At 38.7% G+C, this 22,650-nt stretch overlaps 1 protein-coding gene across 2 annotated transcripts in view; it reads left to right on the forward strand.

Annotated features, from left to right (window-relative positions):
- Nucleotides 1-22,650, forward strand: part of tfpia (tissue factor pathway inhibitor a) — a 46,754-nt gene that overhangs the window by 19,527 nt on the left and 4,577 nt on the right. The window contains exons 2-5 of one of the 2 annotated variants that reach the window (XM_044013663.1): nucleotides 9,174-9,377; nucleotides 19,942-20,118; nucleotides 21,639-21,713; nucleotides 22,034-22,096. In XM_044013663.1, coding sequence (XP_043869598.1) covers nucleotides 9,174-9,377; nucleotides 19,942-20,118; nucleotides 21,639-21,713; nucleotides 22,034-22,096 — 519 coding nt within the window. The remainder of the gene's footprint in view (nucleotides 1-9,173; nucleotides 9,378-19,941; nucleotides 20,119-21,638; nucleotides 21,714-22,033; nucleotides 22,097-22,650) is intronic. The other variant, XM_044013672.1, reaches the window with a different exon arrangement.

Below are 22,650 nucleotides of genomic sequence, written 5' to 3' on the forward strand. Positions count from 1 at the left end.
ATCTGATTCTTTGGAAGGTTTGACTTTGTCCCACTGACGATGTCTGGAGCTTGTCAAGTCGAGAGTTGTTTGTTTTGTGCACTCAGGATCTGTAATGGATGATTGGTTGGACCTATGTACCTACACAAACCAGCGAGCTCACCTTTCCCTTACCTATATTTCAACTGGTTTCTTCTACGTTCACTCACTTTATTAATTTCCTTTATTTTTACCGTGACAACCATTTTGGCCATATCGTTCAGCCCGAGTGATGTTGACGCTCTTGACTAGAGAGCAGAGAGTTGGGTTTTAGCGGCGTAGATATAAATATAAAAGCAGTAAATACAGTTTAGGCCAGTGTCTCTCATCCCTGGTCCTGGGGAGTCACTGCCCTGCATGTTTTAGATGTTGCCCTGCTCCAACACACCTGATGCATACAGCCAGCTTGTCAGATAAGCACCCATTTATTTAAATGAGTTGTGTTGAAGCCAAAGGGTGAGAACAGGCTATTTATTAAGGGTGTAGGAAAACACCTGTACTAAAATATTGTGATATTTCATGGCATGATCGTGTATCAGTTATTTGGAGTGCTGTATGGACATATCAGAAATGTTTATGACAGTGTTTTAGCGTTGTATTTAAGCCTTCAATGGTAGTTGGCAGCAAGCTGTCAAATAAAACTGTACATTTGTTTATGCATGTTTTTTTTTGTTTTTTTTTAAATAAACACATTTGGGGGGTAAAATGAATGCAATATTTAGCGTTGTATCACCAGATTCTTACCAATACACAGCCTTTCTTCTTTTTTTTTTTAAATCAGTAAATAAATACCTGCAAAGTCCTATGTATTCACTGATCTCACATGCAGTCACTATCAAAACTGCCCTCACATATTCTGGTCCCCTATCAACAACTGCTGTTAAACACCACTATGACAACAGGACGATACGTTTCAGTGTGACTGACTCTTTCACTTACTAATGCTGCCTGTTAAAGCATAAAATGAGAGGACTTTTGCATGACCTCGCAGATCCAGTGGTGTGGTAAGACTGCGTACGTGTTCAAGTCACCACATGCTGCTGCCAAGAGGAGGGTTCCTGTTCTGTTGGACAGATTCAGTGGGGCATGAACAATCCGGTGGTTTCTGATGGCACAATACCACGATACGTGAAAAGAAACACCTGCGGTGGCTTGACTGATTTTCAATTTCGCAGTACGTCAGTCAAATTGTAGCTGATAAGCTTTCGTTTCCTTTTCAATGCTGCAATTACAAGCAGGACATCGGGGGTTTGGAAATTACACTGGATGTTTGGCATGAGTGATCAAATCTTATCTATTTAACTCACAAGAAAGTTTTGTTTGTGTAAATTATAGCCTTAAGTATTGAGCTAAATATTGGGGCGGCGGAAACAAACACAGTGTAATTAGTTTGAGATCAAATTATTCAGACAAAAGCAGACGTCACTTGGAGGGCTTCAGGCACATGAAATACCTAGATTCTAACCTGGCTTTTAATCGAGCTTTTTAATTTGTTTTACTGTTTGAAACACCATTTTATCCATGTCTGCTTATAATTAAATTGTATTCATTTTACCTCTAACATTGTAAAACTTACATTTTCATCTGTTATTCAATCATTTTAGCATCTAAATTTGGACTATTTAGTTGTATATCTATTATATTTTAGCCCTTGAAGCACTTGTCACTATTTAGAAGAAATATACACTAGAGCATGATTGACTATTACTTTCCACATAATTGTAATACTATTTAACAGATTGCTCTATGGAACAGCACTCACTTTGAGATTAGAATTATTACGTAGTTGTATTTCATGCGATATAACAACTGTATGACTCCAAAGTAAGTGGTCCAGAAGCCTGTTCTTGACATTATCATCTATATCTATATAAACATCACAATACGCCCGTTCTCTTTGAAGTAAAAGCCTTTAGCGCTTTTCCCTGCGGTCGTAGGTTTGAATCACCTTCATTTCTTTGAATCATCATTTGGTTGTTATTGCAAGAGATGAGGGATGAATAATTCACAGTTTGGCAGATGGTGCCATGCTTCTTTCTTTTTTTTCCCCTCTCTTTCTCTCCCCTGCAGGCCTGTGCTTCTTATGGCAAACTCACATCATGGCATCATATGTCCCCATCATTGTTTGCCATGTGTGCCTTCTGGACTGAGAAGCAACTGCCTCCTGTTAAATTAAAAGCGCCTTGACAATAATTTTGCTCCTGCAGATGCAAGCCGGAGATGTTGGAGATGACACAAACAGAGGGAGAGCGAGAGAGAGAGAGAGAGAGAGAGGTTAGGAAATGTACTTTGTCCAATTGATTGTCTGAGAATCGGCCAAGACTAGACTCTAATTTCATTGAGTGGGATTGTTTGGTTCGGCAGACCTTGGACTTTGCAAATGTCAGAGAGGGGATTTCAGCAGAATCACTGGAGCAAGAGGGATTTCTAGATCCATACTGGTGTTTTGTTATTGAGACCAAGTGGGGAAACAGGTACAGGCTCAAATTAGACATTTTCAGGAAAAAAATAATGCCACGGCAGAGGGGAGGGTGTGGAGATTTCCACCACTGAGCTGACATTGGGGAAAAGACGGCTGGCTTGACAAAAGCAGCTGTTCAAATTTGCTGCTGCTAGAGATAGGGAACAGCTAAATCCACAAGAAAGTCTGGATTTATTTCCCCCCTTGTTCCCCCTTTGTCCTGGATTTTATTTAGAAGACGGACACAACAGAAACATGTGGAGGGCAAAGGCAAGCCGGGATGAATGTTAAACCTGGCACCGCATAGATTAATGAGTCTACAGAACCTATCAAGCTGTGGAACGACAATTAACACTCTCATTGCATCCCTCCCCTCTCGCCACCTGCCATACCAATACACAGACTCTGATTACAAATGCATGGGTCTCACACGCCTTTTAGATAAGGAAGGTTTCAATGCAGTGAAGCCATTCAGTGCAGTGGATTGCACAGGCCTAACCTTTCTGTGCAATATATTGTCTGTTGTGTTTTTCCACCGACCAACGATCAAACCAACCATCCAGGCAAGCGTTTGTGTCATGCTCTGTGTACCGAGCTGCACAGGACCAGACCTGCTGCTGCTGCTGCTGCTGCTAGAATATGAGTTGGTTCATTACTCCCCTCAGGCTTCAGATCAGCCCCCTAGGTCATTTCCCAACCACATGGGAGCGCTCGGAGCTTTTATTGTTTGTCGAAATGGCAACAGATTCCTAAAAACATGTTTGTGTTTCAGTAGGACTCCTTTGATCAGATGGGGGGGGGAAACTTTTAGGAGGTGCTTGAAGCCCACTTTGATCTTCCCACATGGAGCGCCATAGGAAATAGCTGCCCAAAGGCCCGTGTCTATTCCTTTAATGAGCTGCATCTGAAATGACCTGCGTGGGTCCCTGTGGGACACCAGTTTCCTCAATACACACTTTATCTTTACAAATATTCAGCTCCTTGTTTTCCTTAGTATCTATTGGCACGATTACTTCTTACCTGAAATTTGGATACTCTTTTGAACCTGAATTTGAGTTCAAAATATACAGCCTAGAAGCACATCTGCCAATCTGAAGTAATTACAGTGTTATCCAGCAGAGGGCGCTTTGAGTGCAACATGGCCTTGGATCCACTTTGAATCCATCAGAAAACGAAGATAGTGATGTTATGTTGTTTTGCCCTGAGAAAGGAGGACACTATCGAGCTAAATAGTCCGCACGAGCAAGCACCACGACACCAAGGCATCTGAAAAGAGATACGAGGGCAAAGGAACAAAGTAATCTGTGATTTATTTCATTAGATTTGACAATCTCCTGTGATATCATTATGGTTGGGTACAGAACTCAATACGTTTAATTTGGGCTGAAACTAACACTCATTTTCATAACTGATTAATCTGCTGAAATGATTCACAGTTAATAAGCTGAGAAATCAGTTATTAAAAATAACACTCAGATCGATTATCAAAATAGTTGACGACTAACTTAGTCATCGATTAATTATCGACTCAAATCCCTCGCTGATGTTGAAAGGCTTTGTTTCTTTTCTGACCCACTTTCCTCGATGGTTTATGGAGCCAAAATAAATTCATTGATTGCAACGCTCGGTCAGAACAATATGCTCCACATGCTTTGGTGAAGAAACCATTAGGGCGCAATGAAAGTGCCAGTCTAGAAAGCACTTTACAGTGTGAAAAGACGTTTACAACAGTGTCCTCATCAGAGCCGTGCCCTGACACCAGTGGACAAAAGAGGCCAAGTCACAACCTGTTCAAAGGTGTGACAAATAATAATATATAATCAAGAATAACGCTCTTGTGCTTAAGATGTGCAGCAGTGTAGCTTCTGTTGTGGGTTATTTCTGACCGTAATGTTTCATAATGTCCGTAGTTTCAAGCTGCTCATTTACTGTGTGCCGTGAACGTGAAGCTGCAGCAAAGATGACAAAATCCCTCTGCTGTTTTTCTCAATTTCTGTTTGTCTAACTTTCTCTTTCTTGGCACACCACTGCTTCACTGTTATCTTGAAGCTGGTGTGTGTGCTCGTTGGTGTTTCGCCACCATGCAGCTCATCAATTACAGGCTGGTTTTTGTTGTTGTTTGCTGCTACAGGGCTGCTGCACATTGGGTTCTTTAAGTCACCTTTGGTTTAGAGGATCTAGAATATGAGGACAGAGGATAATCTTCTGGTACACGACAACAAGCTGGGACTGGGGCCCCAAAACGAATCAACCTGCCCATATGAGGATTTACAAAGGCAATTGGCGTCGTGCACATGTTGAGCAACTCAGATCTTTATCCAAATACCCGTGCGTGCATGTGTGTAAATCTTGGCCAGGCTGAGCGCTATCTGCCAGCAGAAAATTGATGCATCGAAAATCAGTTGCAAGGCATCATATTTCATGAGGCTGGCTGACTTTCTGGTCGACTTCCAATGATTGGAATGCTTTGTATGTCTGGGACTGCATTTATCTTTTCTTGTTTATTGTATAGTCTGCCGAGCAACATGAAGGATTCCCGATGACATATCTGGAGCTTTGGATGGATTTGTGGAATGCTAATGCAAAGGGTGCGCGAAAAATAAACGCGCTACGTTGTTTGTGTTGAATTTTCATCATCAAGATCATTGTGAATGTGGAAAACCATTTATAGTTATATATATCTTGTCATCTTAAAATGTTCAGGAAACAACATGTGTCCCTCGAGGTTGCAAAAACACATTATTTGTCTCTTGTGTTGAGTGTTTTTAGTACATTTTAGAGAATCTAAAAGAGTTTAAAGCATTTTGTTTACAATTGTATTATAATTTAGTAATGTTTTACTATTTTATTTAATAATTAAGCACAAGCATGAGATATATTTGTCAGAGGAATCCCTGACTTGATTCTTCCTGCGTTAACAGATACACATGGAGGAAGAGTTTTAAAGGCCTGTGTTAATGCAAGTCTGACCCAAACAAAGATCTGTTCTGTAAAATATTACCATTAAGGCTTTCCCACTGCAGTGTCTGTAATGTCATATAAATGTATGTTGAGACTCACAATAAGTTAATCATGAATTGGAAAAATGATTAACATTCCACGTGTCTCGAGTTAAAATCAAGTCGGTGAGTTTTTGGAGCCATTTTAAGTGATGAAAAGATACTTTCAGGATCATCGTGAAATTCTCCAGAATCTTTTTTCATTCTTCGTTTGTGAAATGACACACCTTTTTATCCATTTTGAGAGTGACTCATTTAAACAGGTTTGTGCTTTTATAACATCGTCATCTAGATTCAATTTAATAAGGAAGTTACTCGGATTTATGTTTGACTGATTAGTGATTTCATAACCAAATGCAATGTGAAATAATGGTATTAAGAATATGATAAAGTTTATTATAATAACAAGTGATACGTGTGCGCATGTACCAAGCATAGGTTGTAATATTTTTAAATTTGTGTGTATTAAAAAAGCCACATTTATGTCCTTCAGTGAAGGTGTGTTAATAGAAACTCTCAGTTCAGAAGATGTCATCCACAAAGCTATAGTTTTTTATACTTTTATTTCTAGTGAAGTTGCAGTTTGTATTGTTATGCACATGCTCACATGTTCATATTCCTTCAGTACCAGTTTCTTGTTTGTTTTTTTTGCAGAATGAAAAGCTTTCTTTGGCCTCCTCCTTACATGATCTGCCATTAGTTTTCTTTCTGACTGCCTCTGTGACACCGCCTGGAGACACGTCTTATTGTGCTTTGCTCCGAGTCAGACAAGAGGAGCAGAAATCAATATGAAGCACCTGTTTTCCTCCATCTTCTTGAGCAGCCCAGTTTAGACTTATTGAACACTGTTATAACGGAGAGAGATTGTGTTGCACAAAGACGAGTGCACGTCACGTCTGCGTGCTTTCTTTTCCTCCAAAAAAAGGAGTGATTCTCTGCCGCAGCCATGGAAGCTTGAGGCACCTCGTGACCGGAGAGAGAAGAGCAAACAATCTCAACTCCTAACTATTTCTCTGGAAAGTTTGTTTAGCAAGGATCAACAATGGAAACTGTGGGAATAAGCCTGCTGAATACGTAGCCAACAGATTTATGGTTACCCTTTTACACCAAGCGTATCGCTGACGACATGTTCACACAAGCACACTTTGCATTACCGTAATTACGCGACCGTTTGTGCTATTGGAAAAGTTCTAAAGGTTTCTGAAAGCTGAGAAGTTGCACGTTAAATTCAACATGTGGTTATTACTGTCATTTCACTCACGCTGTTGCAAGAAGCCGGCGAATTAGCGTGTTTGAAAAGTGGAGAAAAAGCGCCTGTACATAGTTTCCATTTTGGACCATTTTTATACTGTTCAAATTTCAAATTTACCATGTAAAACCTGGTGGAGTTTTTTCTGAATGGTTTTTTTTTTGTTATTCTTTATTTTAAATTGTTAAAACAGTAACATGCAGTAAATTGTAAATAACTGCCGGATATTGGAAGTTATTCTGGAAAAATGGGCAAAAGCACTTAGTTACAGGACATTTTCTGGCCCCAATTCTGAGGCTTGTGTGTGACAAAGTCAGAAGATTTTATTTATTTATTGTATCACTTTATGCACACTTTAAAGTGACATTGAAAAGACATTGAAACAAGTCTTAAAATGTGAGTCAAGAAATGAGAGGGCAGGAAGACAAAAATTACCCTCACACCTCCTCCCATGTGAGGGTAAAAAATCAACAACAGCGCAGATCAGGTGTAAGGCAGGAGATTGAAAGTGTTTGATTTTTGTCCCCCAGTCCCTGCTAATAAGTTGTGGATGAGTGGAGAGATGTAGCAGTGAGCCAGTCTAATTATGTCGTCTGGCACAAAGAGAGTTTGTTGACTGCTGTGCTGAGTGGAAAGGGCAGAATGGCTCCTATTAGACACTATGGGAAATAGAGTGTTATGTCTCTTTCTTTCTTTCAAAAGCAAACCTCTTCCTGCAGGGCGCCTCTTGGACAGATAGACAATTTCCATTAATACTGCCCGTGCAACGCATTTTCCCTGTGCAGTTAACGGCACAACAGACACTTAAAAACTGGGCGTCGACACAGTTTCAATGTATGTGTCTTTTGAACATGTCGTAAATATTTTAAATATATAATATTCACCAGTTTTAAAGTAAAATACCACGTGTATCCGTTTACTGACACCTGGTTAGGGTTAGGAAAAGATGGAAAAGACATTAAACTACATCAAAAGTAAAAGTCGGCTGTTTCTTTGGCTGATGCCGATCTTAAGATATCAGTGCAGCTGGTGCCCAAATAAATCCTTCTGCTGTCATGGCAGCAGAAGAATAATAGATGGAATAATGAATGATCAAAACATCAATTTGGTGACATATTGTCGTCCATCCTCGTGCAATACGTTTAACAATACGCCAGGGCAAATATCGATATTTTAATTGACAAATTACTGCACTCTAAAGTAGTTTCATTAGCTGGCTGTCACTACTTTATGGCACTGCTCAAATCAATGATGGAGGGAGTTGACAGCGGGATAATGGCGGAGAAAGAGATGACGTTAAGAGACGCTCCATCCACGTTCAATATCGTGATGTATCGCCATCTTGCAATATATGACCGAATCGTTGTACCGTGATATTATTGGCATCGTGGACCATGCATCGTATCATGAGGTACCTTGTGATTCCCACCCCTAAAAGAGTATCATTTTTGTGAGACAGGGTTGGTTTGTTGTTAAGCACAAATGGAAAATCTAATAATAGTTTGTCCATCTGTTCATTCGCTTGGACAGAAATGACTCCTCTCTGTTTCTTCTTTCTGTCTTTTGAAGCAGCAGCCTGACAAGACAGAGATAAACCTGACCTGAACACAGCAGGGTCGAGGACCGAGGCAGCCATTTCCCAGCAGCATACCGACATAGTGAATAAACATTGGCACAAGTTAGTCGCTCTCAAAGGGGTTTTATGTCACCTTCCTTCTTCCATGATCTGACAAACCCAGACTCATGAATGATAATGAAACTAACAGTCGCCTAACTGACCTTGACAATTCCAAAAAATAAAAAAATGTAAAAAAAAAAAAATCTGACCTCGCGCTCGTATCGCTGTGTGTTTTCAACATGCGCTCAGTGATCGGACGCGCTCCCGACAAAACAGACGCGCAATTTAAAACACAAACCACAATAAGCTGCTTGATCCGCTGCCGTGCGGTGTAAAGCTGCTCGCTGTGAGATTTCCACTGCTTTCACTCACTTCTCTCCTGCCAACTGCCACATGCCTGGATCTGTACGGGGTGGGGGGGGATTTAGACGATCCCTGCTGTCTTATTCTCTTTGAAATAGAAAGTACAACAGAAACACCTGTCACACTCCGTTCTGTGCCTGCAGGAGTTTTATTTTATGAAATACATTTGTTTTTTTAAATTTCTTTTTTTCCCAGTTTTCAAGACAGTTTGAATTATTACATTAAGCGTTTGAGTCGCACCGCTCCATTTTGTGTATTTATCAAAATCCTCCACACAGCCTCCCACCGCATCCCAATTCAAAGAGCTGTCAATCCATTTTTTATGGAAATTACACGAGTTCACCTTATCTGAAGCCGGTTAGAGTTTGATGCAGTGACCTCATTTCTTCCAGAGACACGCGCATACAAAGAAGATGCACAGGAAGTGGGGTACTGAATGTTGTCTCTCTCTCGCTCGTGTCTCAGCAGATGGGGCGCAACCCGAGCTCTTCATCTTCAACGAGTTGTGCGCCTTAAAGGACGAGCCGGGGCCTTGCAAGGCCATAAAGGACAGGTTCTTCTTCAACGTCGACTCGGGACACTGCGAGCTGTTCGAGTACGGAGGCTGCGGGGGAAACGCTAACAACTTTGAGACTTTGGAAGCGTGTGAGGAGATGTGTGTCGTTTCAGGTGAGTCTGACTTTCAGCAGATTTGTACTTTTAAATCACGAGACATCAATGTTGTTGACACAAAGGGATAAAATAATTTTTTTTATATTTATATTCACTACACAAATAATGAGGGCGTATTATATCTTATGTTGTTTGCAAAAAAAAATCGGTTTTGTTTATAAGGAGTGTTCTTCATTAGACTTTATTGCCACCTTGGGCCTTAAATCCTATTACAAAGTCATTTTGGCATGCGACTAAAGTGGAACATTGCCAGCACATTAATTCTCAGCTGTTTTCCTTAAGGCGTTTTCGTTATTAAAAAAAAAGGAAGAAAAAAAAAAAAGCACTTTAAAGAGAAGCAGTCAGTATCGTATTATTTATGGACTGTACATGGATCGCTAAACTGATGATAAAGACGAAGTCATTCTTCACAACTTATAAAGAAAGTGTTTAAACTAAATAATAGGATCTCCTAAACTGTCATGTCAGGATTCCCCGAGTGAAAATAGTGTTTTAACTGAGCGTGATAAAGTAGGAACTATTCAGTTAAAGCTGTAGTATGTAACTTGACAATATAAACAGATGTCTGCAGTGATCCATAGTCATTAATATTACATTGTGACTACAGTTTTACTCATGTCAGAGCCTGTAAATGATTTGGTACCACTTTACAATAAAATACTTATTTAAAATAACTTAATTCAAACCCATTTATGTTTGCTTGTTACCACTTAATGTGTAATTATTACCTAATTATAGACAAGTCTCTACACTGATACAGTCTCACAATTTGGCACAATTTTACCATTTATAATAGTCAAAAAGAATACTTTGTTTTTATATTTTAATTGTAAAATTAAAATAAAAGGAATTGTTGAGTAATTGTCAATTGGTCAACTGTTTTTTAAGGGCTTCAAATGTTTAAAAGGAATGCTTTGAAATGGGACTCTTAATTATTCATAAGATATACACAACTTAATTGACAACCTTGTAAAAAACATTTATATATCCCTTTTGAGGGCAGTCTTCTTCAACACGCTTGTGACAGCTTTGTCATCTGCAACTATTTTAAACGTAGAGAACACAAAACATGTGAGAAAAGGTCAACAAAGTAAGTTGGTACCTTCTTTTAAATATCTAGGATATTTAATTAATGACCACTTCAGTGTGTTGTGAAAAAGCTAAAGCTCTTATTAGAATTTCTTTTACACAAACAAATCTCGTTTTTTCTCGTTATGTAAAATAGAAACTGGTGGGATCAACCGTTTTATTACAGATTGTCGCACTCATCACTGTGTTCTCTACACTGGTGTACGTTCATCTATAAAGCTTTTCTTTTTAGCGTTTTCAGCACCTCTTGGTTAGAACAATCTGAATTTTATCTTCAAAATCTAGTACCCCTGACTTGTTTTAGTGTTTGAGTCTAAGCTGTCTGTCTGTAAACAAGTGTTTTTCTGTTTTGTTTTTTTAAATAATTCTCTAAATGTATCTCTGCAGGACTGACCTGGTTAAGTGAAGGCTAAGAAAAAATAAAATAAAATCGTTAAGTGGTACCAATACCTCACACAAAGGGCACCGATCGCTGGTGTTAGTTTGCGCACTCATTTTTAACGACTATGACTCACAGTGTCCACAGACCAGCTGCCCACAAGCTTTAGCATCAACAACATAACAACAGTTTTTTCTCCACTGTTGGACATTTATAATCATCCAGTCTCATCTGGTTGATTGTGGAGATTGTTTTACAGGGACATAATTCATTGAAGGATAGATAGTGAGTCATCTGCATCGCAGCAATACTCAATGTTATGTTTCCTCATCATGTAGCCAAGAGAGAACATTACAGAGGTCCATGATCCTGCACAGTCCAGAATCTGTGTCATATCTCTGCGGGGTGGGAGAGTGAAATCCAATTTAAGACTCAAAGTATTTGACATCGTGTCAGAAAGATCCAGCAGCTCTGTAAAAATACTATTCTGAAGTGTTAAACTGATGCTTCAACTCTCAGAGGAATCAGTATGTCGTCACCCTCAACAAACAGGATGAAACGCATCCCAACAACAAAGAATATCAAGTTTTATCCTGCTGTCAGATCAGATTATCGATGGCAAACCAAAAAAAAAAACATTAAAAAACATTAAAAAATTCTATCAAATCAAATGGAAAGGCCATATTATGAATATTTGCTCATTCTGTGTCTGTAATTATGTTTGTGCTGTTTAAATAATGTGCTGAAGGCTCAGCGTTTAGGTGGAAATCTGGATTTGTGGTGTTTTTCTTTCAGTTCAGTTCAGAGTGAAATGGAAAGTGCTGCTGAAATACATTTCTCAATTATTCTGGGTGGGTGGTGGCAGTGCTCCCAGTTTTGGTTTATGGTTTAAACACGCAGGAAAAACCCAGTCTGACATTTCCAGGGAAGGTGGATGATTATTATTATTTTTACTGTACCAATAGTTAAAGAGAGGCAGTCCTATGAAGATGTTAATATACTAATACAAGCACAATGAAAGTGGTTATGAGTAATAATGAGTAATAAAACATAGTAGTACAGTAGAGTAGTATAGTAGAGCTACCCATTTGTCCCTCTTATCTCTACCAATATTTATATTGTTATCCATATCTTCCTATGGAAGCTTAAACAGAGGGGGATACAAAAATACAACTCTTATGACCTCTCGTAGCACCAACACAAGCCTGATTACAACACTACACTGAGCATGACTCACAGCATGTGGTGTTTTATAGCAACACCAAGGAACCCGAGGATGACAAAGCACACGGATAAAGGTCACTGTGAAACGATGGGCCATACCTACTCCAGCAAGTTCAGTCATGTCATGTGTCATCGCGTGTTCCGTGTCAGTAACGAACGTTAAAGCCGCCGCCGCTGCTCTTGAAAAGCAATCAAAGCTACAACAATTAGACCTTTCACGTAATCGACAGCCGGGGCGTTTTCCGTGCACAGACAAGTCGAACTGTGGCTGCCACTCAGTTGGACGACTGCCCTTCTCCCAGAACGCGAGCGCGACGGGGGAATCGATTTATTGGATGGAGTGTATCCACCTCCACTCCACTGGAGGGGCAAAACAACCCCATTCATTGTTCTATTAAATGGAAAAATACCCAATTCTCTAAGTTGAGAGAACATAAAAACTGGCATAGATGCCTGTCGTGTCTTTGGTCGCGGTCCTCAGTGGAGCGGCTGACATGTAAAAAACACACACACACACACACATAACAAAACAAAAACCTGAGAACAGCAGAGTGGAACACCCTAACAGCTATGTACATTATGTAATGCTGTCTGTCAACTACAGGCAGGCAACACGCCTTTAACTCTCAGGCTTGTCTGCACATCATTAAATATGTCCTTGCATGCACCGCAATAACACATCAGTCAACGCTCAGTCACGGCGTGTTGCTCTGTGGCTCGCGCTGGCCAACGCCGGCTAACTTTCACCTTCTTATTGTGGGACGCGTATGACGAGGGTTCGCGAATAAACTCGCATCGTGCAGGCAATTACTGCACAGGATGTGTACTGTCAGTGTGTGTGTGTTTCAGCTGCGGCATGAGCCGTGCAGTTTAATTGGACGACTGTCCTTGTCCCAGCAAACAAGAATCCATTTATTAAATGAAGTGTGTCCGCTTCCGCTATGCAACTGTAGGTGGCGATATGTCCCCTTTCAGCTTATTATTATTATTATTATTGTTATTGAGACTGTTTCCAGTTGACCTATTACATCACAGAGTGGAACAACTTAAGCTGGCGGATAGTTTGTACCATGTCGGGCTCCATTTCGTGTCTTTCTACCGTTCATTAACTTTAGAATATTTATTCTTAAACCGACAGAGCATAACATTCTGTCTCCTTTTTTGTCTAACAAAAAAAAAAAAAAAAGTCTGGATTTAGCCATGTTTTTTCACGGTTTTCCTCTTCTTCTGTGTACCACTTTCTTCTATTATTTCTGGGTCAAAGCCCAGGGGCTGGAGATGAGGAACAAGCACAGGGGACTTTGGACAGTTTGGGTCCAGTTGAACATACAAATGCATTATGTAACAGTAATTTAGGACCGATTTTGAATGTAGGATACAGTTTTAGGTGGACGAATACAATCATTGGGTGGGTGTGTGTGTGTGTGTGTGTGTCTTAGGCCTTAGGTTGAATTTGATTTTAGTGGGGTCCCCCGTCCCATCTTCAATAGCTGGTGCTTGACTGTTGTTAATACAATTGTAACAAACTATAAATTGCATTAATTATAATTGTGTCATTAACACCAAATGAGTGTCAATCTTAGAGGGCAGTATGACTTAAAACAGATGTGCACTAATTTTTCAAATACAAAATAAAACCAAATAACTTAAGCTGGTCAAGGTAAAATCTATTTAAATATCTCAATTAAAAACAAGCCCTGTTGCCCCAAAAGTGCTTTAAATGCTAAATTCAAAGTTAAAATGAAGCAATAAAATACGGCCATTTTCACTCACATTTAGAGATCAAATTTGAGATCTTTTCAGAAAAATAAAAAATTATAATAATTCCAAGGAAAACAATAATAGGTCCTTGCACTGCTGTGTGAGTGCTCAGGCCCCAATTAAGACAAAAAAAGGTAGTATTAAAAGCCATAACATATAAATAGGAGGCTTTTAGGCAAATACATAGGTTTTGTGCATTAAACACATAAAACATCGACATACATTTGCACCATGACAACTTAGTTGTTCCCAATCACACGTGACTTCATGTCCTGCTTTAATCCAAGCAGATTATAAGTATGTAGTGTTTCAAAAAGAGAATAAGGTCTATTTCCTTTGTTGCTACTAACTCTGGGAGCAGAAACGTTTGAAATACAGAACACGAGCTGACTTTTAAGTATAACACTAAACCACAGCTGACAAGTGGAAAAGCTTGCAGTCATCTTTGACTCAGCTCTTTGAACACAGAAGTAAAAAAAAAAATGACTAAGAATGAGTTTTACCATCTGTGGAAAATTGCAAACAGTCAAACCAGGTTATAGATGTTGTTATAATCTCGCAGGACTGACTAATGCTCTGCTCCCTGGACTCGGGTAGAAAACACAGTATAAATCAACTACAACCACAAGTTTGTGCGTGTGTGTGGGGACTGAAATCAGAGAAAAGGACACACACACACACACAGTTTTTTAAATGTGCTTGTGCACTTCAGAGTTGATTCAGAAGAAAGTTGTTTATGTTTATAAGCTCCTTACCTTCATCAGACTGGATGTGTGGTATCAGTGTGATCACAGTAGAAACCCTGAGGTCTGTGAGTCACGTCCTGAAAAACAAACAAACAAATCATGGTAAAGCTTATTTTTTATGGTTATGGTCTGAAACAGCTTCAGCGAAGAAATCATAATAGTGTTGTTAAGATTTCATTTTATTATACTTCATATTAATATTATATATTGTGTCACCATCTACTTCATTTTCAGCCAATTTATCTTGTGATATTTTCCCTTTATTTTTTGATTCAGTTTCCTTTAGAAATCCCTCTTCAGATTTTATCTTGATGACATCGTTTTTTAATCTTTGTTTTCCAGCATGTACTATTTTGTTTATAGCTTTGTTCTCCAACTATAGCATCATCCTTTGGTCTCACCATTTCCTACCTTTTCTACAATAAATACTGTACTTATGTTGAATCCTAATCTTAACTATTTATACTTTGACAAATCAATGTCACAGTCTAAAGTCCATGAAAGTGCAAACATGTCAGTTGCACTTACAACAGTTGTACTTACAACTTCAAAACATCCCAAACTATCTCTTTCTACTTTGCTCCTCAGTGGAGTGCATTTATCAAGGCATGTTCTCTGCAGGAGAATTATTACCTCCCACAGTTTTTTACCAATAAAAAAGACAGCAAGTGACAGCTTAACAAGACAGTTTAAAAAAAGGTCATAAACCAAATATGAGATGATGTACGCCGGCTTGTCTACGAGGGACACTTTTTCATCTTTTTGCCTTCCGACTGTGATGTTTCCTACAACTTTGGGTCCGGTTTCCATTTTCACAACTCTGCTCTGAGAGGTCAAAGACACAAAGTTTGTCTCTGTAACGCATGAATTCTTTTTCCCTTGACCTCGGCTCTGCGGTTTGGGCTGCTGCACAAAAGATCGATTACCAAAAGTGATTTCTCGAGCAACAACACCAAACAATCCCCATACGGTCATTCCAGGTTCTTTTGCTGTATTTTTTTTGTATTTTTGTGACAATACATTTAAAATAAAAGTGATAAAATGGCCCTTAAATAAAGCCAATTCCTCACTTTTATTCTCTCTGCACACTGGAGATATCGGCCTATAAACATCGACCTTTGACCCTGCTGCTTCAACGCCACAACAAACTGCAGATTTATGTAGCACTTAGCATCATAACATCATAATCAGAAATGTAGAATTAGTTGTTTTGAAGCATGTAATAGGCGTGACGTCTCTGATGTCAGTGTCTGCCTGGATCTACAGGATTGGATGTGTGTCTCCATCCAGTGGCCACTTGCTGTTGTTTGTTTTTTTTATTTTTTTATTTATTTGTTTAGCTTCCAATTTCTTCTCCATCTCTTCCACGGGGAGAGACGTTCCAAGTCTGCATCAGCACATTTTACAGGCAGAACAACAAAAACATGTGGAGGGGAACGTTGCAGTGAGACACTAAGCAGTGAGAACACAACTGTTGTTTCCAAAAAGAGTCTGGGTGTAACTGGGCCCGTCACAGTTATTACATAAACGTCTGAACACAGTGGTGTTATTTCATATGGCATATCATAACGACATATTTTCAGCACCATTACCTTTAAGTTTTACCACCCTTAAATGTTTTCCAACTGTAGTGCTCTTTTAATGATATGGTCTGGCTTCTTTTATGGTTTAATAGGCTGAGACTAGAGTGGAAAGAACTGATAAAAACAAGTCAACATACAGTAAATAATCTGGAGGCGAGTCAACTCGTATCTTGAATCTTGAATTTGTTGCTGTGTTCAAGAATGAAAGAATTTATCTTTCCATTTCCCCACCGGCTTAAGATTCATGATAAACATGATTAGGATGGTGATGTGAAAGCAGCAGGTACAAGTGTGTTTTTTTTTTTTGTTTCACTCACAGACGTGAACGCCGACGTCTCCAGTCATAAAATAAAACATTGGCGTCCGTTTTCACAAAACCACAGAGGCCACGGCCAAAGAGGAGTGACCAATATTTCCCCTTAAAAACCTTCAAAAGCATTAACAGAGAATTATTTTCGTTTCTGAATTATTCATCACCGCATTGATCTGGTAGCCTTTGACACACGTCCTCCTCCGTCCGCCTTGTGTTTAAGTCAAAGTCACCTCCGTTCAATATTATTCACAAGTTTAGATAAAGTAACTAAACAAATGGAAGGGTGTGGATTTGGTGTAAGACATCCTCAGCATTTAGTCAAACACGTCACAGGGATTTCTGATTCAGCGTGACTGTGTATGTGGTCTTATGACTGAAAACCAGTGATGATGCTGCATGTCTACAACAGTGTTGGGTAAAAGGTGACATTTGATTATATTTTATTGTGTGTTTTATTGTTTCTTCTTAGGTTTATAAGGTCACACGTTTTTTTTAATATACATTTTATTTGTTTATTTATTTATCTCTGATGTACAGCACTTTGTTTCAGCTGCGGTTGTTGTTGTTTTTAGAGTGCTTTATAAATAAAGTTGGATGTGGTCCAAAAGTGACCCATCGGCAGTAATATCAGAAAATAATTGGATATTTACATTTAAATATTCATGGGTGCTGATCTCCATCACTGCAGCAATTTGCTCGGGGAATTACTTTTTGTTCTTCTTTTTTTTCAAAGCAAATCCTGCATAGCCTTCAAAGTAAAAGCATTTTTGTTCATATTTTTGTATCATTTATCTCATAGAACATATATATTATTATATATGATAAAAAGTCAAAGACATAAACAGCACCATTAAAACACATAATATACACATATACAGCCTACACAGCGACAAACACACACACACACACACTTCATACATGTGTAATGAAAGGCACGTCCTTCAAACTTTTTGTTTAGTTGGCTTTAGTTGGTTAAGTTGTTTTAACCATCTAATATATATATATATATATACACTTATATATTTAATAATTTTGGAAGCATTGGTTCTCCATTAGACGCCCTATACAATATATAAATATCTTCAGTGGAATAATTTCACTTGAATTGATTACGTTATTATTCATTGCACTGTTACTGTTGTTAAAGTAAAGTAAAAAAATAAAACAACCTCTAAATAAGTTCTTCTCATTTTAGTTCGAAAGTACAATTAATACTGATCTTTAGAAATCTTTAAAATATACAGTATAAGTTTAATATAACAAATGACACAACATTGCTTAACTTAACTTTGTGTCTGCACTGTGGTGTACTTATTTATTTTAAGTCTAAAATGATGTAAAGGAGGTTTCTGGGGATGAAAGAAACTTTGACTTTGCTGCATTTATCAAGTTAACACATAAACTTATATATATGAGCTATAATCCGCTGATTCATTAAAAGTAATCAGACGACGCTGGTGGCGAAAATTTAGCCGAGAAAAGGGGCATGATTAATTAACTGGCCAATGACTTGGTCTACTTATGGAATTATTAAAAGAAATTGTAATTATAACTTGTTCTACACTTTAAATTACTTGTTAAGGACACACACACACACACACACACACGCTGTGTTCACACCGGCGTCGGTCACCAAGTAATGAGGAAGTAACGCGTCATCACAGACTTAAGTGAAGCGTGATCCCGTTGCTTGAGTAATGGTAATTTGTTTAGCACTGGAGCTGCAACTAACGATTATTTTCATAATCGATTAACCTGTCGATTATTGTAATTAACAGGTAATCATTTGGTCCATAAAATATCAGAAAATGTAAAAAAAACAAAAAAAAAACAGAGCTGAAACAATTTCTCAATTAATCAGATACTAATCAACTCCTATATTAAAAAAGTCTAAATAGTTGATGATTAATATAGGAATCGATTAATCGAGTAATTGTTTCAGCTCTATTTAGCACTTGTGATGATTTTCAAAGGAGGGGCTCCGTCAAACCAACAACAACAACAACAACAACAACGCAGAAGGTGGCAACGTTCAAAGCAACTCGTCTCTGATCAAAGAGAACGCAACACACACACACACAAAAGTAGCTTTAAAGTCGAAAAATGTTCTATAGCAACAAAAGTTGACACATGATAAGACGTGTATTCACAGAGGGGCAGACACACAGGAAACACAACGGGGTCTGTAAGAGGGATAATACAGAGGGATGACCCATATGTGATGTGACGTGCGAGGGGAGGCCGCTGAGGTAAGAGGTGGGAAAGACATGACAGAAAAGACGAGAACAAACACCGGCAGAGGAGGAGGAGGAGGAGGAGGAGGAGATGTGGTTCACTGGGGAAAAGGGAAAACATCGGGAACTAGTTGACTTCTCAGCTGCCAGAGGAAGAGTGGGAGTGAATGCCTGAGAACATGACTGCAGTGAAAATGTCAGCATAACCTTTGGGTTATAGTGTTCATATACTGCAGTCTATACGCTCCACGGGCTTTAGATTGCTTTGTCTTCCCGCTCCTCCTAAACACAACACGCCACTTTACACAGGCTTTACACAATAAATCCATCTCATATAACGTAAATCCTATTTAACCCCCAGTTTAAGGTCCTTTCTTTACTTGTTAGTGATTTATTTCACTTGCACAAAGAAGGAAAAATACAAAGTTAAAAATGTCAAATCACATAATATGCGATTATAATGATATGGAATGGAATTTCAAGATTTGATGGTTTATACTTATTTTTAGACCAAACTAGAAAAATTCTGTGGCAAATTTTTTATCGTGCCTGCTTCTTGGTGCCAATGCCAATAGGAGGTATATAGCAATATATTTATTATATTTATATACAATATTATAACAACATAGCAATGTTTTTATGTACAATAAAAATCTGTGTAGGTTGGAAATTGTGGGCAGGAAAAGAGTTTGATTAGAGATTTTTGTGATTATTTTCATGGACCTCAATCGCCACTGGCGCAATACACACTCTATACAATCTGAAAACATACACAACTTAAACTGTGATTGTTTAAACTGTGTTCATATATCAAAACTTTGATTTGTGACCCATTTAAAGTTTCAGCCACGTTTCTGCGTTAAAGTGTGACGACACTGTGAGGCTCCAAAGTGGGCTGGCTTGTGATCATTTTTTTTCCGCAGTTTCTTTGCGATTTTTGTCGCCATGGTTACTCAAAACACTTAGAAATAGAGTAAGATGACTCCTCCGCTCACAACTCGGTGGCCTTTCCAGACCAGAAATAAAGAATTTATCATTTGAGTGTTCAGCTTCCATTTCAAGACTCGCGCTCTGGCTAGTTTGTCCATTTAGGCTCCGGGGAAGCACAAGATGGCCGACTTCATCCTTACCCTCAAAACAATAAAGTTTGTGCTCCTAAATGTTACACATTGAACCTTTTTCTCCTGGCTTCTAACATTCTTCTTTTTTTTTTAACCTCCCTCTTCCTCTAGATGACAAGAACCCGTGTCATCTCGCAGAGGCTCCTGGTCCCTGTCGAGGGCTGGTGAAGCGCTACCTCTTTGACAGCAGGAGTCAGCAGTGCCAGCCTTTCTTTTATGGCGGCTGCTTTGGAAACGCCAACAACTTCAGGAGCATGGCGGAGTGCCAGGCCAAATGTCAGAACCCAGGTGGGCCGTGTTGAACTATTGACTTTTTTTTTACTGTAAAAGGCTGGGAAACATCTGAGCTGTCATGGTGGTGGCAGCGGCAGCACTGTTCAGTTCTTGTTCAAAAGCACATAAATTTAAAAGGCTCTTTTGTTCAGCCACTGTGAATGATGTTGGCATTTGGTGGGAATGGACTGTATGTACTAGTCTAATAGCCCACTTAAAGGTACAGTGTGTAAATCCAGTAAAACCACCCAAAGCCACAGCTGCTCTAAATTAACAGCACTGGTATTTATTAAAATCATTTTTTATGTTTCTGTAATGGTTAACTCTTAGATGCGCCTTCAAAAAAGTGAACACTCCCAGAGCACCCAAGTGTGTTCATAAAAAATAAAGCTATAAAAATATACAGTATATACATTTTTTTTGTCATGATGCATCAAAAATAGTGATTTGAATGAGTTTCAATGAGGACAATTTTGTGCGTAGGTGTGTTAGTGTGAGTATTTTAGTTAACAGTGTTTACAATAGTAAACAATACTTTTTGGTTTTCTTCATTTTAAGTGTTAAAACACTATTTTAACACTTCACAGGCCTTTTCTGGTCCTTTTATGGTTAGAATAAGCAAAAAAAAAGTCCAGACATTTTGAGGGTTAGGTGTTAATGGGTTAAAACAGGTGCTCTAATACATTTGTTAAGCACTGTAAATATAAAAGGCTCAGTTTGGGGATGAAGAAAAACAACAATTTGTTGCCAATCCCCACCCCTTTAGTAAGTTCACCCATGTTAATCACTCATGGGTAAATCGTCCACTTTTAGTGTGAAGGAGGCTTATGAAAGAACACATCTTCAGCTCCACAGTATACGCCACGCGCAGACGTCCAACAGCATTTATATTTGTAATCTGGCCCATATTTGCCTTGTAAGTTCTATAAATTTGAGCCAACAGAAATAATGAGTTTCCCTGCCTTTGCCTCGCGGCGGTGTCATTTCTGTCTGTCCTGGTGGAGGACGGCGCCGACAGACGACGGCCCAGGGACGACAGATCACAGCTGCTGCAGCTCAACAAGTGCAAACTCATTTCCACTGTGGCAACATAATGAAAACTACTTCTACCACAAAAATTTACTTTCTGATGAATTGTAGCCACCCACGAAATCACACTGCATATTGATTGAGTGTTTAAATCATGTTTAAGTGACCAAAGCACACTCAATTACCAGGACTCGGGAGCCATTTATACTTAAAATTGTCAAAGAAAATAAGGGGCAAGTTGCTCGACCGGGGCTAAATCTGATGACATTATTATTATTGTTGTGGTTGTGATTGTGTTGATGGATTTTCAGATAGATGACTCTATCTGTATCCAGACTGCTACTAATGAAATTGAGCTTTAATTATGACTGATGACAGGGACTTGCAGTAATGAGATGAGGTCTAAATTACATAGGTGATATGAATGGTGATATGAAAGGTATGAATTTACACATTCATACCTTCTCACATGTTTCATTTTCTTTTTTTTCTAATTGTCCATGCAGTGTCTGTCACCACTGAGGCTCCAGAACTCCTCACACAGCATGTTAGAGGAGCTTCTGTCCAGCCAACCATCACTGGTAAGACTGAAAGGACACTTATTAAAATACAACATGTTCATATTCTGACTTCTCTTTTACCTTGTAAATGGCGTATGTTTGCAAAAAATATAATAACTTTTGAATTAATGATCATTATGATAATAATAATAATAGATGAGTAGAGCTCGAGTCCCAGACTTCAGATGGTGCTGTGCAGGTTTTGTCAATGTAGCCTGTTTTTCAGTTCTTTTGATCAGGCACAGCCACGATTCAGCTCTTGTTATCATCAAATCATGTTTTATTCTTTCACATTACAGACAAAAAACGACTGATTTCTAATGCTTTCTCATGTTTCTCAGGGGAACTGGTTGTAATCCAGCCTCTCATGCAACAAATGAATAACACCCATCAAGCGACTGGAGGTAAGAAACATTGACTCTGAATGTGAAGCGGATTTTTAAAAAAAATAGTGCACCTGTAAACATTATGTCAACCTCAAAAAGACATAAGTGGGTAAAAATAGACTTCTGGGATGATTTAACTTCAGGGAAACAATCATCATTCAAAAACAAACACACAACTGAACTCTAAGTATACGAGGATAGACAATTTAATGGTGCAATCACAACAAGCTGAATCATTAGTGGGATAATTGGAAATGGGGGAACTTATGTTTAGCTTACTAAAATAAAATCCTATAGTCATTTATATGACAGTGCCACAAGGGGGAGCCTGCATCTTTACACTTTATCTTTAGGATTGAAAGCATATTCATTTTTCTTTACAATTATTGCAATCATTTTGTAAAATCAGAAATATTTTATGTTTATGTTATATATTATTAAATGTTCATACTGTCCCATGTCTACTGAGCAGACACTTGTCTCTATGGGACTGAAAGTAGACTAATAACGCACATGTTCATACTCTGACTTCTCATTTTCCTCGCAAATGGTGTATGTTTGCAAAAGCATAA

The sequence above is a fragment of the Solea senegalensis genome, linkage group LG2 (assembly GCF_019176455.1).
Source record: "Solea senegalensis isolate Sse05_10M linkage group LG2, IFAPA_SoseM_1, whole genome shotgun sequence".
Lineage (NCBI taxonomy): Eukaryota > Metazoa > Chordata > Actinopteri > Pleuronectiformes > Soleidae > Solea > Solea senegalensis.